General features: G+C 36.1%; 1 protein-coding gene across 14 annotated transcripts in view; it reads left to right on the top strand.

Moving 5' to 3' along the window:
- Positions 1-19,227, top strand: part of ANKRD28 (ankyrin repeat domain 28) — a 204,309-nt gene that overhangs the window by 121,972 nt on the left and 63,110 nt on the right. For 10 of the 14 annotated variants that reach the window (XR_013361277.1, XR_013361278.1, XM_077865245.1 and 7 more), the window contains 5 exons: positions 1,511-1,581; positions 7,745-7,945; positions 9,279-9,366; positions 15,684-15,826; positions 18,534-18,746. Coding sequence is in view for 12 of the 14 variants with exons in the window: in XM_077865245.1 (XP_077721371.1) it covers positions 1,511-1,581; positions 7,745-7,945; positions 9,279-9,366; positions 15,684-15,826; positions 18,534-18,746 (716 nt within the window). In the remaining 2 variants the exon portion in view is untranslated. The remainder of the gene's footprint in view (positions 1-1,510; positions 1,582-7,744; positions 7,946-9,278; positions 9,367-15,683; positions 15,827-18,533; positions 18,747-19,227) is intronic. The other 4 variants (XM_077865251.1, XM_077865250.1, XM_077865252.1 and 1 more) reach the window with 1 other exon arrangement.

Genomic DNA, 19,227 nt, shown 5'->3' with positions numbered 1-19,227 from the left:
TTCCAGCTACTTCATTTGTGAATGATTTTATATACCTGCATTTCATTTCATTTTTCTCTCATGTTTAGGACTTTTAAATCTACTTTTAACCTATCCGTGCTGTATGTTTATTATTTAACTTTTGTAATGAGGCATTGGGAGATCTCTATAAATGAAGAAACTTTAGGTCAGAGGGATCACACAACTAGCTAGGAACCCATACCTAGTAGTTATTAGAGGTATAACTTAGTCAGTGTACTTGATTATTCCCTGGAACCTCACACTCAAAACATGGAATGCAAACATTAGGACATCTGAATTCTAGCCTTGGTTCTACTATACTGGACTTAGAAGTTAAGCTATTCTCTGTACCTGTGTTTCATCATCTAGAAAATAAGGTTAGACTAGCTATCTAAAGTCCCTTTTTACTAGCTAATTATGATCCTAGATATAAATCTAGAGTTGCTTATAGTGTAGAACCTGTCGCCTGTTTCTCTATACTTTTAAAAGCCTGACTGTTTCTCTCTATTTCAATATATACTAATCCTACAATTTGGTTGCTGCTTCTCTTGGGAATTTAGGTACCAAATCAGTGGATTTTATGTAGGCAGTAGACACACACACACACACACACACACACACACACACACACCAATTACATAGTATACTTTTTTTGGTCTTACTAAATGTATTTATATTCTGTTAAGGACAATTTTTGTCCATTGACTCAGTGATTTTTAAATAACTGTATACAGTTGGGTGTGTTTTTAAATTCTTTAAACCTTTATTTATTTTTTTAAAAGATTGTATTTATTTATTCATGAGACAGAGAGAGAGAGAGAGAGAGAGGCAGAGACACAGGCAGAGGGAGAAGCAGGCTCCACGCAGGGTGCCTGACATGGAACTTGATCCCTGGTCTCCAGGACCATACCCTGGGCTGAAGGCGGCGCTAAACCACTGAGCCACCGGGCTGCCCAAATTCTTTAAACCTTTAGATATAACCCAAAAAGACATGTGGTTTGTTCATTTCTTTTTTTCTCAAATTTTTTCCTAAGTCTATAGCCACTATCTGTTTTACACAATAACTTCATAGTACTAATGCATTTTAAATCCTCATTGGAGAAATATTTTTATATTTTGTTGCTTTATAACATGATACATTCATTAATAAAGAAAAGTAATGAAGACTTTGTAATGGTGTTCATTTTACATAGGATTATTCTTATTTAAGTATTTGTTTTTTAAGACACATTCTTAAATGGGGTCTTATTTTTACTCTATGCTCTGTATAAAGGTGCTTTTCTAATCTATATATAAAATAATGTTTTTAATAAAAAGCTAATTATACCTTATTGGATAGTTTTGCTTTGTAATGTAATGGTAATTTATTAGCAGGAAGTATAAAAAATAAAGTACTACTTTTTCAGTTGTTACTTATCCAATTTGGACTATATATAATTAATATTTCAGGAGATTTATTTAAAATATTTTATGCAAATTATTTCAATTTATTTTTTTCTTCTTGTTGCAGGAGCTAGAGTTAATGCCAAAGACAGCAAATGGTTGACACCTTTACACAGAGCAGTTGCATCTTGTAGTGAGGTATGAAATTTCTCTTAGTAAATATACTGTATATGAAAACATTAAGTAGGTTTGCCTATGAGCCCATATTCAAATTCTGTTTGCAAAAGAAGGAAAAAGCAAATGAAAGTACCTAGACTGGTTATTTTACTTTAAAATTTGTATAAACCAAGTTAAGTGTTCCCATTTCTCTTTCGTGACTGAGTAAGGTCTCTTGGAGAATCTGAAGTGCAGAGAATAGAAAACCTTCCTTGTCTATGTCCTACAAGACAGACTATTTTGTCTTATAAAATCCTCCTCAGTCTTTTCTCTCCTGGACATGCTGCAAAAGGTTCTGCTGACCATGATCAAGAAACAATGTCAGCAGTATGTAACAATTCATTGAAATACTGTTTAGGTAAACACTGAAATTAGCTACAAAAATCTGATGTGATCTCACATTTTGCCAGTTCTAAATATACAACTTAAAAATGTTAGGTGTTTTATGGGGAAGAACAATTTCTTATTTCTAACCCTGTATACTATTTGTTCTTCAAGATAACTGACATTTTTGGAGAACATTCATTTTTATGTTTGTCATATCTTCCAGGCCTCATGAGATCCTTGCAGGATAGATACTTTGAGGGATTTGTAGTTAATGATTTGCCAGAAACCACTCAATTTTTGAGTAGTAGAGATGGAATCAAAACCTAGACCTTTTTTTTTTTTCTGTCATCTTACTCTTTTTGTAAAATATATTAAGTACATTTTTTAAAAGCATTGTGGGGATCCCTGGGTGGCGCAGCGGTTTAGCGCCTGCCTTTGGCCCAGGGCATGATCCTGGAGACCCGGGGTCGAATCCCACATCGGGCTCCCGGTGCATGGAGCCTGCTTCTCCCTCTGCCTATGTCTCTGCCTCTCTCTCTCTCTCTCTCTCTCTCTCTCTGTGTGACTATCATAAAAACAACAACAACAAAAACAACAACTTAAAAAGCATTGTGCCCAAAGAACTCTTCTATTCATTCTTCTTTGTATTCCTCATTATGAACTACATCTCAAACCCAGAACAAGCGAAGAGATGTAGGGGCAGAGTGGCTGGGAAGGATTTCAAACCCTATGATGTGACAGAGGCAGTGTAGTGTTAGCTGTAGCATCCTAGCTAGGAGAAGAGAGGAAACAGTGGGTGGTACACTGGAGCACACTTCCTACCTTGGATCTGAGTTTGTGGTGTGCTATAGCTATTGAAATGTGGAGCTTGGATCTGGAGAAACTGGCTATGTGATTTGAGGCAGATCTGGGGATTATTATGAAAACTAAGACGTTAACCTAAATAGTTTGAAATTCCATAGTAATGTTAAGTTTGTGATTAGCCCCCTTGTAAAGAATTTCCGTAAACAGGGCAGTTAAGGAAGATAAACATTAGTATCTTTGGAACCTATTAACAAATTAGTCAGACCTATCCACTTTTTAGTATAACTCCTGGGATTACAATTTTTAAGACTGGTGGAGTTTTGCCAAATTAAGTCCTTTTTTTTTCCCCCAAATTAAGTCCTAAGAAGGAACACTTTGCATATTTGTAAAGATTGCAAAACAGACCAAAAATTCTTAAAGAAAATAGTTAATGTTAGAGCAAGATTTCAGGTTCCTCCCAAAGACTTGACAGCTGAAATTTTTAAAACTGTGTACATAGCCTGAACTTGAGGGCAAGCTATAGGTTAGAAAGCCGTGATCTTAATAAGTTTCTTAAGTCTGCTTTCTACCTAAAAATTGCTGGGCTATGTAGTACTCTTTTGCAGGAAACTTACTCAAGATTATCAGTTTTATGACTTTTTAAAATTTTTCCTATTACATCCTGAGAGCAAAAGAAAGTTGTACTTCATTTCATGTAATAAAAAAAATATAGTCACAGAGAGGAATGGAAAAGACAAAATTTTAGGCAGCTTTCGTTTATGCTTTTGAGATACCATGAGAGAATCAAACCCTATACAGGGTGATCATAGTGACTGTTTGTTCTCTTAATCCTCTAAGGCTCTGCACCATTGTAGAGCATTGTGGAGAAATTAATTCACACAGAGGATGCCTTAGGGCTAATTCCCCTTACTATACCTAGACTGAGAAAGGCTGCTTCCAGTTACATGTCTTAAGCTCCTTCACTCTCACTCTGTGACATGGCTTCCACACACCTCATCATATCAGCTGGCCAACTTGTTTCATCTCTACCAGTGATTTGTGAATTCCATTCTTCTAGTGGAGTGGACAATTCAGCTCTCTGTAAATGCCGAGTATTCTTCTGAATGAATTGATTTCTGAGTATTAGGGCTTTGTGTGTATATGAGTGTGTGTGTGTGTGTTTTGGTTTTCTTTTCTTGTTTTTTAAAGAAGCCATATTACATGGCACATCTACATTTACTTTTTTAACTCAACTTTAGGAATTACATTTCAGTTCTGTCAAGACACTGAGCTTTATATTATTACATGAGATATTAACAGCCCTTCCAAGTATTAAGTTTATTTGCAAATGTGTTAGCCCTTCTTTTTCCTGTGCCTGACTTCAAATCAGTTGTAAGAATTACTAAAAAGGCAGAGACACAGCTAGTGCTATATACTTTTCCAGATTGACCCTGAGTGTTTCATAATCTTACTAAAATCAGTGTCATAGGATATTAGCTGTTTTTTCAAAGTCAGGGCACACCTGCAGCATTTCTTATTGGAAATAATGGAAAAATTGGGATTGCAGTTACTATGGTGATTATTTACTATTAGTAAAACTGTGTGTACCCTTTATTATCCCTATGTCATTCTTCAGTGCGTATAATGTGCTAGTAATATCTAGAATTTTATTAGGTTAGGATATCAGGCTCATTGATTTGTAATTTCCAGAAATTTGCCTGTTTAGGGACACCTGGGATAGCTCAGGCTGTTAGGTGTCTGACTCTTGCTTTTGGCTCAGGTCATGATCTCAGGGTAGTGAGGTAGAGCTGTGGGTCAGGCTCTGCATTGGATGTGGAGGCTGCTTAAGATTCTATTTCCCTCTCCACCCTTCTACTCTCCCCCTCTCTCATGCTTTCAGAGAGAGAGAGAGAGGAAAGAAAGAAAAATTGATTAATTTACCTGTTTGATTTGGTTTATCTGTAGAGATTTTTTTTCTTTTTTTTTTTTTTTTTTTTGAATTTTCAAATATCACTGCTATTGTGATCTGACATACTGTTCTGAGTAGTAACTGATGGACATATTAGTCAGCTTGGGTTGCCATAACAAAATAATATAGACTGGCTGGCTTAAAGAACAGAAATTTATTTTCTCATAGTCTGGAGGCTAGAAGGCCTAGATCAAGTCCTGGCAGCATCCATTTCTGATGAGGGCTCTCTCTTCTGGGCTTGCTACTTCTGTGTTTTCACGTGGTAAAGAGAAAGCAGTGTCTTTCTCTTCCTCTTCTTTAAAAGCTACCAGTCTTACCAGATTAGGTTGCCTCCCTTACATCTCATTTAACTTAAATTACCTTCTAAAGACTGTATCTCCAAATACAGGTATGCTGGGAGGTTGGGCTTCAAGATAAAAATGGCAGGAGAGCACAGTTCGGTCCATAGCAGTGAACCCATGGTTCTCACTTTGGTCTTTGTTAATTCTAGGGTCTTAATAACTGTGTGTATAGCCTTTCTTAGGTGCCATCTTACCTTCCCTTACCTACCGTTAACTGGAATTATTTTTGCTTTTCAGTGAAACAAAAGAATAGTTTTGATTTTTCTTTTTCTTACTAATGAAAAATAAGTATTCTCCAGATTTCTCATAAGATTTAATGTCTGCATTGTGAATTCCAGAATGGGAATGAATAAGGCAGGCCTAAGGCCTAGCATCTATAGTATGCAATGTCTGCCTAATTTATCCAATTATAAATTCTTCATTTTGTTTTTAATTATTTTCTAGTTCGTCTATCAACATACCGGCTAACATTTCCCAGTGTAATGTTAGTTTTATCTCCCAAGTCACAATATATACTTCTTGAGTTGAAGAAGGCTGATGGTGTGTTTGTGCCACTTTCTCTCTGTATTCTTTTCTCCATATTCCTTTTTTTAATTGAAGTATAATTTACAGTAAATGCAAAAATGTTGTGTGTAGTCTTGAGTTTTAAAATCTGTATCCACCCATGTAACTTTTTTCCCAATCAAGATATGGAAGATTTGCATCATTCCAACAAGTTACGTCCTGTCCCTTTCCAGTCAGTCTTCCTCAGAGGCAGCCACCATTCTGATTTCTTCCACTGTAGAATAATTTTTGCTTAATGGAATCATACAGTGTGTACTCTTGTGTCTTGAATTCTTTTTTTCAACTCAATACTTTTGAGATTCTTCCATACTGTGTGCACCTAATTGTTCATTCCTTTCACTGCTGAGGAATATTTCATTGTATAGATATACAGTAGCTTGCACTTCTAGTTTTTGGCTTTTATGAATAAAAGACTGTGGACATTCTTGGATGGGTGGGTCTTTTTTAAATTTCTCCTGGGCAGATAAGTAGAGTAGAATTGTGGGGTCTAGAGTAAGCCTCCATATATTTATCTTTCTTTGGTGCCTGACTTCCTTAGCAGATTGGTAGATTACTGGGCATCTCTCCAATATTTTGTCTGTCCTGTTAAATACTTATGCTACTTCCCATATTTCAGTTACGATCATTTTTATTCGAACTGCTTAAAAAACTATGTGTGAATCACAAATAATAGTATTTTGTTTAATCTTCCTTGCTACTTTACATGTTGATAGTTGCTTCTTGCTTTGAACACTTTAAAAAAAAAAAAAAGATTTTATTTATTCATGAGAGAGAGAGAGGCAGAGACATAGGCAGAGGGAGAAGCAGGCTCCATGCAGGGAGCTTGATGTAGGACTAGATCCTGGTACTCCAGGATCACATTCTGAGCCGAAGGCAGACCCTCAACCCCTGAGCCATCCAGGCGTCCCTGCTTTGAACACTTTTCATGTGCTTTTTTTTTTTTTTTTTTTTTTTTTCTTTTTTAAAGAAAACCAAGGGTCACTGGGGCACCTGGGTGGTTGAGAGTCCCAACTCTTGGTTTTGGCTCAGGTCTTGATCTCAGGGTCCTGGGAGGAGCCCCACATTGGTCTCCAGGGAGTCTACCAGAGGATTCTCTCTCCATCTCCCTTTGCCCTTCCCCCTGCACATGCTCTCTCTGTCTCTTAAAATAAATAAATAAAAATATTTTTTTTAAATAAAAAAGGAAAGAAAACCAAAGGTCAGTATTATTACTAGGCTTTAGTTCATTTGTCTGCCAAAGATAGGATTATCACTGCAAGGAGAAATTTTTTGCCAGGTTTAGTTTTGATTATATTGCTTAATGTAGATAGCATACTGGATTTCTTAGTATCTATCTAGCCATGAGTCCAGTTCATAGATGTGTTGTGAAGATTTCCTTGTGCTTACAGGAAAACAAATCCCTTTGGATACTAGGCTTTTAAATTGCCTTGTTAATACCAACTTTCTCACCAGTTCACATGATAGTATCTATTTCTCTTTCTCTCTCTCTAATAAATTAGATGCTAGTGACTTTTCCATTTGTAAAATAAAATGGATACTAATTTGGGAAATAGTATGTTTTAAATTTTTATATATTGCAAAGTACTTAAGCTATTCCTTAAAACTATTAAATATAAATTAATGTTATCTAGAAAAACAAGAGAGCAATGTTTTCTGTGTGTGTGTGTGTGTGTGTGTGTGTGTGTGTGTGTGTGTGTTTAAAGAGAGAGTGGTGGAGTGGGGTGGGAGTAGAGAGAGAGAGTCCTCAGCTCCCTGTGAGCTCAGAACCTGACTCGAGACTCATCTGGATCTCACAACCCTGAAATCATGACTTGAGTCAAAATCAAGAGTAGGATGCTTAACTGACTGACCCACCCAGACGCCCCTTTAAAGAATGTTTTTAAAGAATTTTTGTCACTATTTCTTGGACATTTTGATATTCTTATGCCTTTAATTGGAGAACAAAAAGGAATATTTTGTCTCAATATATCTTATAATGGCTCTGAGTAGTACTGCCTTTAGTTCAAAATATTTTGTTTTCTTGAGTAAATTCCCACTTGATTATAGCAAGTTCTACCAGACTTCTTATTTCCTCAGGGAATGTTAGTTTTTTAATATATACACAGTTTCTAAAACTGTTAACTCATTCGTCTTTTGTAACTTTTATCTTCATATCTTTCAGGAAGCAGTGCAGGTACTTTTGAAGCATTCTGCAGATGTTAACGCTCGAGACAAAAATTGGCAAACCCCTTTACACATAGCTGCTGCTAATAAAGCTGTAAAGTGTGCTGAAGCTTTAGTACCTCTCCTAAGTAATGTAAACGTGTCTGATAGAGCGGGGAGGACTGCATTACATCATGCAGCTTTTAGTGGACATGGTGAGGTAGGTGGTGTCCAATAAGACAATGATTCTCTCTCCCTTCATCCTGCCACTCCCCACCCCAATTATTAATGAATTTAACCCTTTTTAGCTATTCAGTCCGTGGTAATAGCAAAACAAAACAAAACAAAAACCCATCTTGTTTATTTTTGCCTGATTTTGCCGTTAGCAAACCCTCACATTTCTTTCCATGATAAAATTCATGATATAAATTTCTCAAATTTAAAAGGTTACTTATCAGATATAGCCTATGCACTTGAATTTCATGATCAACCTGGAAAGACCAAGAACACTGCCAACTATACACAACGTGAAAAGTATGTTCTGTTGTTGTAGAAAAAATAATCCAGAAAGATAGAGCAGTTTCATAGTGCTCCCAGAAAGATAGTAACAAAGGAAAGCAGAGTTTAGAAAAGATTTCCTACAGTTTATTATCAACATTTAGTCAAAAATTCTTTGGTAACAGACCATCAAAAGAAAAAAATGTAAGAAAATTAATATTTAATTATACAACAAGCATTACCTAATGTTAGGTGGTTTCACAGCAAAGAGTTGGGTTAATGTGTACATAGAAGGCTTAGGAAAGAAGAAAACACAGAGTTATAAGAATTTTTGAGGACAGCTTGTCCATTCCTTCATTTTTGTTGCAGACACAGAAACTCAGAGATAAAAGAGACATTCCCAGGATTGCATGGTTGAGAGCTAGTGGCTGCAGTGTTTTTACTGTTTCTCTGGGGTTTTTTGCAACATAAAGAATCCTTGCCTTCACTACAATTAAGGTCACAGATGTGTTCTTTTTTGAAACCTAGAATGCCCTTTCCTATGGGGAAGCTATTGTAAATATGATTAGAACGAAATAGAAATACTGTTCTTGATGTATTATGAGGTAAGCAGACTGTGTAGTGACCTTCAGATCTAACCATATTATAGATAGTACATTTGTGTTTGAATTAAATTTAAGACATTTCTGGGATAAGAATGCACTTTGCATTTTAAAAACACCTTAGGCTATTAAAAGAAATAAAAAAAATAAATATCTTTAGACTTTCCAGATTTGTACTTCATTGTTCATAAAAAAGGACACAAAGTAGCATCTTTAAAAGATACTGATACCTGACTTCAAAAGCACGCATTGTGAATCTTTTTTTTTTCATTATTTTGTCCTATTATTTATTAAATTATGTTAAAGGGTCTTCAAGGTTTAATCTAGCTCCTTCTTTTCTACAAATGCAGAAATTCAGTTCCAGAAAGATTGAGATGAGTTGTCATCATAAAAGATATATACATGAATAGTTCTACTTCTAAATTTTGATGAAGCTGTTTATTTTTATTACAGATGGTCAAACTACTCTTGTCTAGAGGTGCCAATATTAATGCTTTTGACAAGAAAGATAGACGGGCTATTCATTGGGCAGCATATATGGGTATGTATGTTTTAAATTTAATTTTCTGACCCGATAATATTCAGGAAAATTAGTACATTTTAGTTCTTGCATATGGTATAACATCTGTTTTTTAGGATAGTGGGAAGTTACACCATATCTAAATTTGCTGCCTAAGTGGAACCAGCCTGGTATGGGAGAGGTTTTCCAGAACCAGGAGTGTGTTGGGTCTGCTTCTAAAGGCTATTTGAAAATAATTCTGTTTATTTTTAAAGGGAGAGACACCCTAGACACAAGTCTGGGAAACATAATTTAAGTTGTTTACTAAAAGCCCATCCTTGTTTTTTTTGGTTTTTGTTTTTGTTTGTTTTTTTAAGATTTTATTTATTTATTCATGAGAGACACAGAGAGGCAGAGACACAGGCAGAGGGAGAAGCAGTCTCCATGCAGGGAGACGGATGTGGGACTCGATCCCGGGATTGTGGGATCCGACCTCAGCCGAAGGCAGATGCTCAACCGCTGAGCCACCCAGGTGTCCCTCCATCCTTGTTTTTATGGGAGTATTAAGGTTGAAGTTAACGAAGGTGCTTTAGGAAGCCTGTTATTTTGGGCCACCACTGGGTTGAGTTGAATAGGCATCATCGTGCTTGATTTCTTCAACAGTAATCTCACAGAAAGAAATTAAGGCTTAGAGTATAGGTTTCTCTGCTGTAACATGATACATACATTCTTGAAAAGTCTTAAGATTTGTAAAATTGCACTTTAAAACTAACAGAGGGATCCCTGGGTGGCCCAGCGGTTTGGTGCCTGCCTTTGGCCCAGGGCGCAATCCTGGAGACCCAGGATCGAATCCCACATCGGGCTCCCGGTGCATGGAGCCTGCTTCTCCCTCTGCCTATGTCTCTGCCTCTCTCTCTCTTTCTCTCTCTGTGACTATCATTAAATAAATAGATAGATAGATAGATAGATAGATAGATAGATAGATAGATAGATAGATAGATAGATAGATAAATCTAACAGAGCTCATGGGAAAACAGTCTTGGGGTATTCCACCCCAAGGTTTTAGTCCATCCAAAACCATGCAACTTTGTGACCAGACCACTAACAAAAACATTAATTGGTTCTTGAGGTAACTTGGAAAGCCAGAGAGCAGGCAGATCTTGAGCATTCCTCAAGATATTTTTAAGAGCACGCAAAGAGCAGAGTAGAATATTGGCTTGTGGATGCTAAGACCATGCATGTAGAAATAAATCTCTAAGTGTAGAGGAAGTGCAGCCTGCCATGAACCTTGCAATTCCTACAAAGCCAGGGTTGTACCTTTGGGAGAAAGACATGGATACAGACATTCATTCTCAAGTTTTTCAAAATAAAACTGAAAGACCAACTCCTCCCTTTAAAGCCATGGAGCCTCAGAGTTTTTCTCTTCCTTGCTAAAGATTATAATTCTGCTTCTGCTATTTTGGCTCCTCTGGCTTAAGAAAAATCACATATGGACCGATCTCTTTTGATAATACTGCAGTCCTTCCCTGATTTACCAATCATACTACCTGATTAGAAAGACCTCTCACTAGCCTTCTTATAGGCATAACTTATCCTGAGTACTCCCTGCTCTTGGTTTTATCTTTTCCTGTCTCTCACATAAAAATAAAAGATTAAAGGAAGATATGATGGAAAATTATTAAGTTTTAAAACTATAAAATTATAAAATATAGTGGAAGAAAATAAATGAACTCAAACCAGTTACATGGATAACTCCAAGGTCCAGGAAATTTTTTTTGCCTGTAATAGAAAAACCAAAAGCATTAGAATCCATATTGAATTACATGTCTGACCTTTAGCATGATTGTAAAGGAATATAAAAATGAAAATTCCTGAAAGTTAATATCCTATTCAGATATCCTGTTTTGAAACCCAAAAGCTGAGCATTTTGAGCTTCTGGTGTTCTCACACCAAAGATTTATGCCTCTAGTTATATCATAGGCAGTTTTCTTCTGTTACTTGGAGGTAAAACATCCAGAAGCAAGTCTCCTGTAGCATTCTCAGGTCCCCTCCTCTCAGTCTGTACATTTTTCATAGTTTAAGTCTTGGGGACTTTTCTGAATATCTTGTGTAGCTTATCCTCCCAAACACTTTAGGAGCAGCTAGTCTGCATAATTTTAAACTGTACATCTAACATTAAACGGTTTAAACACAAACCAGAATGCATCAGGTCTTTTACCTCCAAAATTAAGATTTAAGCAAGCAGCTGTTTTCATGAAGTTGAAGGCCAGAGGATTTTGTAGGTTGCCTCTAATTGGACTCCCAGAATAGCTGTGTGTGTATATATCAGGAGGCCTCCTCCAATGGTTTTGTTTTTCTTGATGCACAGTGTTGCTTTTCAGGCCAGTTGTGGATTAAAAAAGATATTTTGTGTTTCTTGGACCTTAATTAAATTCTGAACATAGACACTGAGGATTTATGATTCTTTCCCTGTCTCATTCAGCATGGAAAAAGAGGAGTATTGACACATAGCTTCTAAAACTGTTCCACAAAAAAAATAAATAAATAAATAAAATAAAAAAATAAAAAAAAATAAAACTGTTCCACAGGCATTCAGGATTAAACAGAGCTAAACATGTTAAAGTAGGGAGCAATTGACTGGTCTAATAGACTAGTCAGAAGTCCAGTCATTGTCCCCTCTATGTTGTACTGAGAAAATCTGTCAATATTAGTGTAAGAGATAGTAAAATTTCATGTAGTCTTATACTTTATTTCTCACAAACTTCCTTATTTGCCCTTGTCTCCTATCCCTTGGTTGAAGTTCCCCTTACTTTTCTGGTAGGCGTTACCATTTATCCTTATGCTGTTAATGAATTATCTGTTAGTGTTTCACAGCAATGCCTCTATCCCCAAAGAGTTGATCATTTCCTCCTCCCTACCCCATGTTTGCTCTGACCATGAACCTCTATTAAGATCCCTTTTACACATTTATCTTTTTTTTGTTGGTTTCAGTACTTTCAGCAATATTCAGCCAACTTCTACCTCAAAATCATCTTACCGTGTTGACTCTGACATAGAAGGTGCTGAATAAATATTACCTTGATTAGCAACTCATGTTATTTCTTTTTAAAGTAGAGCATAATTTTGAATAAATGTGAAATGGTATTTTTTTTCTCTCCTTTCCTTTTTTGTAAAAGCTTACAAATTGTGAACATAGCTCACTTTACTTTTTTTTACGCATTCATGAGGAAAAATGTAGGGAATTTTCCAAGTAAAATTACATATAGCATGCACATCTAATGGATGCCATTTTCTAAAACTACACCTAGATGAATTAAATGAAATCTAGTCCTTTTGGTAGCATCAGTCTATAAATTGACAAGAAAGACATATACTTGTTCTGCCAAGGGTCCACCTACTAGAACAATATCATTTATTTCATTCTAGAACTCTCTTCCCTTTTCTCTTTTAAATAAGTCACCCCAAACTGGCTGTGGAGAAGTACCTTTTTCATTTTCAGTAGTCCAGTAAAGGAATTTATCCATATTTATGAAATGTGACTAAATAAATATTTGTCAATTTTAAGATTGTGAATTTGCCTACGCATAGCTGCTTTCCAAATAAAGTTTTATTGGTTTGGGGGCACCTGGGTGGCTTAGTCGGTGAAGTTTCTGCCTTTGGCTCAGGTCAGGATTCTGGGATCCAGCCCCGTGTTGGGCTCCCTGCTCAGCAGTCTTCTTCTCCCTCTGCGCCTCCCTCCTTCTCTGTTCTCTCTCGCTCTCTCTCAAATAAATAAATAAAATCTTTAAAGAAACAAGTTTTATTGGTATTAGGAAAAATTCATACTTCCTAGAATCTACTAGTTTATACACACAATTAATATGATCTCTGTTATTTACTTAGAATGATGTATTGGTTTTGAACAGTTTTCCAGTATTATGAGCTTTCTAGTCTTTTTTTGTTTTTGTTTTTAAGATTTTATTTATTTATTCATGAGAAAGAGAAAAAAGCAGAGACATAGGCAGAGAGAGAAGCAGATTCCATGTAGGGAGCCTGACATGGGACTCGATCCTGGGACTCCGGGATCACGCCCTGAACCAAAGGCAGACACTCAAGTGCTGAGCCACCCAGGGGTCCCTGAGCCTTCTAGTCTTAAACATCAAGAAAGCTTTGTTTCTTTTGGCATATTAGTTAATAATACACATTGCCCAGTTGAAAAGCTATATTTATGGGTGAGCCTCTTGGGTACTAATTTTGACTGTATTACAGTAAATGCAAGTAGTTATCCTTTATAGAGTCATAATCAGTAATGTATATTGAGTGATCTTTTATACCAGTTAATAATCTTATCTGATAATTATGCTTGCCTGGGCACCTAGTATTTGATAGATATTCCTTTGATTTTTTCCTAAAAATATAGTAGATATTTCTTAATGAGATTGGGGGAAAAAATAACTGAAAGTATCCGTTTTAATTGGTAATTTACATATAAACGACGAAATCTGCTTGATTGAGCATCTTGTATCCTGCCTTTATTTTGTCAAGGAGTGAGTCCTGTGTTTGAAAGCCTCATTTTTATAGTTACTAACTGTATTTTTCTTTAAAGATTTTTTTTTTTTAATTTGCGAGAGGGAGAAGAGTGACAGAGAGCATGAGCAGGGGCGAGGGGTACAGGAAAAAGCCGACTCTCTGCCAAGCAGGGGGTCTGATGTGGAACTCAGTACCAGGACTCTGGGATCATGACCTGAGCTGAAGGCAGACACTTAACCAACTGAGCCACCCAGGCACCCAGTAATTAATTTTATATACTTGTTCCCTATGAAGGGATATTTAAAAAATGATGTCATGAGCAATTTATTTAATGTAACAATGTAATTTATTTATTGGGTACTTCTTTTTTTTTTTTTAAGAGTTTTTTTTTTTTTTTTTAATTTATTTATGATAGTCACACAGAGAGAGAGAGAGAGAAGCAGAGACATAGGCAGAGGGAGAAACAGGCTCCATGCACCAGGAGCCTGACGTGGGATTCGATCCCTGGTCTCCAGGATCGCGCCCTGGGCCAAAGGCAGGCGCCAAACCGCTGCGCCACCCAGGGATCCCGTATTGGGTACTTCTTTTGTATACAACACTGTTCTCAGCCCTGTGGAACATAAGAGCATACAATATTTGCCTTTGAAGATAATATATTTGGGAAGTTACTACATAAAAGTAATTAGAGGCATTAAATAATGATTCCAAGTTTAAAAACCCATCAGAAGGTATTATATACTTATTAGTATTTTACAAATATGTGGTGCTTTTGGCTTAGATGGTTTCTAGAAAAGAGAGATGACTGGGTTTATTGGGGAAGATGGGAACTGATGTAGGCCTTGAAGGATTAGTAGCAATGCTTGGAAAGAAATATTCAAGCAAACCATTTCATGCAATGAAGGAATCCCATGAACAAAGGCACAGAGGTGGGAAGCATTGTGGAAGAAGGAGAAAGCACTGTATATAATCTAATCTTCTAATCTTCTAATCTTACAAAGACCAAAAAATATAAAAGGAGAATAGTGGTTCTCCCACCTTGGCATACATGTTTCCCTTCCTGGCCTATTTGTATGGTAGGGCCTGGTACTATTTTTGACTAGTGAATTGAAAGCAACATCACCTCTAGGCCAGAGCACTTAATTGCTGATTTGAGATTCTACAGTCTATTCCTCCTTTTGGCACAGTGACTGGCCATGTTCAAGATGGTGTCAATTGTATGAGCCTGTGTCCTTGAGTGACTGAACAGACCCCTCTTGCCAAGCTATTTTAGTGTTGATAAGAAGAAAACTCTAGTTAAGCCACTGAGATTGAGGAATTGATTAACCACAACATATATAACCCTATCCCAATAAAAATGGGTAGCAAACTAAGTTGGTTAAGGACATTGTAGAAATTATAATAGAGGAAAATAAGTTTTTAACTACATTTACTAAAGACCTAACATTTTTAAGAAACATCCCCAAGCCACTCCCAGATCTTCAAGTAGAAGATTCCACCAAGGAATGTTAAAGAGAAACATAAACTAATGTGTAACATTGGGCATAAGAAACTTCAGAACTTGAGAATGTATTTAAACAACCTTGAAAACAAGATCTAGACAAAAGGAGGATTATCTAGACAAAAGGTGGTCACTGGATAAAATAATCAAATATTATTTTCAATTAGTTACCTCTATCAACATTTATCAAAATTATCTGAGTTCTTTTTCTTCCATCCTTTCTCTGGTTATAACTTGATTTATTGGTGATCTCTGCATTATTTAATTTGCATTTTTACCTTTTAAAGAAGCTATTCAAGATTATATTTCATATTTTCCTATGCTCATTATTTTCTCATAAATACATTTTCAGGTCACATTGAAGTAGTGAAATTACTTGTGGCACATGGAGCTGAAGTGACATGCAAGGATAAGAAGTCTTATACACCTCTTCATGCAGCAGCCTCTAGTGGGATGATCAGCGTAGTCAAGTACCTTCTGGATCTTGGAGTTGATGTAGGTTTATAGATTGAGCAGTATAAATGAAGGGGGCATTTTATACGTTTGTGATTTCATTTTTGGCAGAAGTTATTTCAAATTTTACAGATAATTTTATACAATAATATTTTTGTCTTTTAATTAGATATTTGTAGTTCTTTATATAATATATAGTGCGCTACTATCTGATCATGTAATTGGTCAAAGTATATTAAAAGGTAAAGGACATTTCAAAGGTAAATGAACAATACAAATCTGTCTTTTTCATCACAATCCAAGCCCTGTAGCTCCATTTTAGCTGTGGAAACCAGCAGATCAGACAGTTGGGTTATTTTCCTAAGTAGCTAGGTTACTAGTAGTCTTATTTGCTCAGTTTAATACTCCCTTTAAATGACTCTAGCAGTGCACATTACAGGATATTGGCAAGAGCTTGGCAGGAAAACCAGAGGCTTCTTGCCAATCAACTCTAAGTGTTCCTTACTATATAAATTTGTTTGGTTAGGAGGGTTCTGACTTTTTGATTCCTGAATTGAGATAGCTAAGAATACCTGTCACTTTCACAGGCCATCCTTTAAGCACTTGTGCTTTTATACCCTTCTTAGTATATTTACTCTTATTTTAGGTACAGTTCTGACCAACTCATCTAGTTCTTCAAAACAGATTAAAAAGAGCAAATTAGAAAGAGAAGAGTTTTAGGCTCTGCTAGAGGGAGGGCTTTAGATCAGCTGCAAAACAAAAGAAAAAGGTAGGTGGTAGTCTGGTTGAATAAGGAATGTAAGGCAGAATTGGAGAGCTGAATATAAGACTCTTACTTTAAGGATTATATGAAGCACTTTGCCTAAAGCAAACAAGTAGTTACTGAAAATGTCAGTATTATGAGATACTGCAAAAAAATCAAGACATGTTGTTAGGTAGGGTCTTGTAGAGTACAAACAGATGTTTTATTTCTCAGCATTTTCTCTAGCTGTTCACCAGAGTTAGCATAATGCTTTACAGTACCCCTCATCTAGATAAATGAGGCATCCTTGTTAATGACTACTGTTCCACATTCATTCTGGTGCAGTTTTTAAAATTTGTTTATTAACAGTAAAATAACATTTGTAAACTGGTGACACAGCGTTCTTTGGAATACATGGTCAGACTTAGAGCTGTTTAGTGACATGGTGGCCTCCAATTGCATGATTTACTAGTTTCCCAAGGCTTCCATAACGAATTACCATAATGTGAGTGACTTAAATTTGATTTCTCAAAGTTTTGGAGACTTTGAGGGAGAATCTAGTCTATGTCTCCTAGCTATTGATGATGAAATCTAGGTACTTTGAGTAAAGTTAAGTGTAATTTTTTCACTTTCTTGAATTTCTGTTACCAGGGATGTCAGAAAAGAAAATGTTAAATAGAGTTGTGATAAGTTGGGGCCAGCTTCAGAGTTAGAGGGCACAGTCTCCAAACAAGACCACCCTTACTTCTGAACAACTACAAGGTTGAGGCATGCCCCAAAACCACCTTCAGGTTTGATAAATCACTAGAAGGATTCAAAAACCTCACTGAAGGGCCCTCCGTGGTTCAGTCAGTTAAGTGTCTGACTCTTGATTTTGGCTCAGGTCTTGATCTCAGGGTTGTGAGTTCAAGCTCTTAATTGGCCCCATGCTGGACATGGAGCCTACTTTTAAAAATAGCTCACTGACCGATATTATACTCATGATTTATTATACAAAAAAAATGTACAATTTAAGATCAGCCAAAGGGAAAAACACTTAGGGCACAGTCCAGGAGTATTCTAAACAGAGAGCATTTATTGTTCTCTCCCCAATAGAGTTAGGACTTCTTAATCTTCCAGCATCAGTGTGTGACAATACACACATAGTAATGCCAACCAGGAAAGTTCATTTGAGCTTTGTTTCAGAGTTTTTATTGGAGCTCTTGAGAAAGGTGTGATTGATTGATCACTTGCCCACATGGTTGATTTCAGTTTCCAAGTGCACTATGATAACTGAGGGCTCCAAAGCCCGCACCCTAAATCACATCTTTGGTTTATGCAATATGGTCACATCCTACCCCCAGACTGTTGTCTGTGGCCAGTTCTACTCTAAGATCCAGTGTAGCTAGCTCCCACCTTAAACAAGGACACTCCTATCAAGTATGCCATAGATTACCTCCCAGAAGGCAAGGGTGAGAGCCAGACAGTGCATTGGGCATAGGTCAAATTCTTTACACAAAAGTTTTGTGTAAATTTTATTTTGTGAGAAACAATGAGAAAGAAAATTCCTCCAGGATTACTTCGCAGTATTGAGCATATTCATTTAAGCACATTCATTCTGGTAAAATGTTAACATGTAAGGCTGGAAAATATCTACAGCCCGACTTTCTTGCAAAAATGAAATAGAAAAAGATGTCACTTATTTTTTTTAAAAACCTGATCTTCGTTACCAACTTTAATCTCTTCTCAATGTAAACATAAAGGCTGAAAATAAGCATGTTATTCAGTATACCTCGGAATTTTCAGTTTGTGTTCATTTGTCATGATTTCTTGAATGTACAAAATCTACTTGACCTAAAATGCTGTTATTAATGTTCATTATTTTAAAAGGACTTCAGAATTACAAACTTTATCTGTGTATTTAGTCTTTCTCATTTTAATAACTTGATTGCAATCACAACATCGCTAAAATGGGTCTCATTTTTGTAGCAAGACTATTTTAACATTGAGATTTTTTTCTTCTAATAGATGAATGAACCAAATGCCTATGGAAATACACCTCTTCATGTAGCCTGCTACAATGGACAAGATGTTGTAGTGAATGAACTTATAGACTGTGGTGCTAATGTAAATCAAAAGAATGAAAAAGGATTTACTCCTTTACACTTTGCTGCTGCATCAACACATGGAGCATTGTGTTTAGAGCTTCTAGTAGGCAATGGGGCTGATGTCAATATGAAGGTATGAAATAAAATCAGAATCCATACTGTAGTGTTTAGGAGTTTGCTGTTTAAAACAGTATCAGTAGCAAATACCATTCAGCAATAAAAAGGAACAAATTACTGATTGACACAGGTACACAGGTGAATCTTAAAAAAGCCTTATACAAGAATATAAATACTAGTCCCACTTATATAAGGTTCTAGAACAATTGAAACTCCATTTATATGGGATTCCAGATTCTACAGTTGGAAAAAAAAGAAAAAACAGTTGCCTCTGTGAGGAGGGATTGATGAAAACTTTCTGGGGTGATGGTAATATTCTGTGTTTTGATAGGCTTTGTGTTATATAAATGTTTGTCAAAACTTATGAAATGGCACACTTAAGATTTGTACACTTTGTTACATGTAGATTTTCCCTTAGGAGGTAACAAATCAAACTGATGTTGAGCCATAGTTAATGATAAGCATACTAAAGTGTTTAGAGATAATATGTAGTCATA

This window comes from Canis aureus, chromosome 22 (genome assembly GCF_053574225.1).
Source record: "Canis aureus isolate CA01 chromosome 22, VMU_Caureus_v.1.0, whole genome shotgun sequence".
Classification (NCBI taxonomy): domain Eukaryota; kingdom Metazoa; phylum Chordata; class Mammalia; order Carnivora; family Canidae; genus Canis; species Canis aureus.
This window is presented reverse-complemented; position numbering and strand designations above follow the sequence as displayed.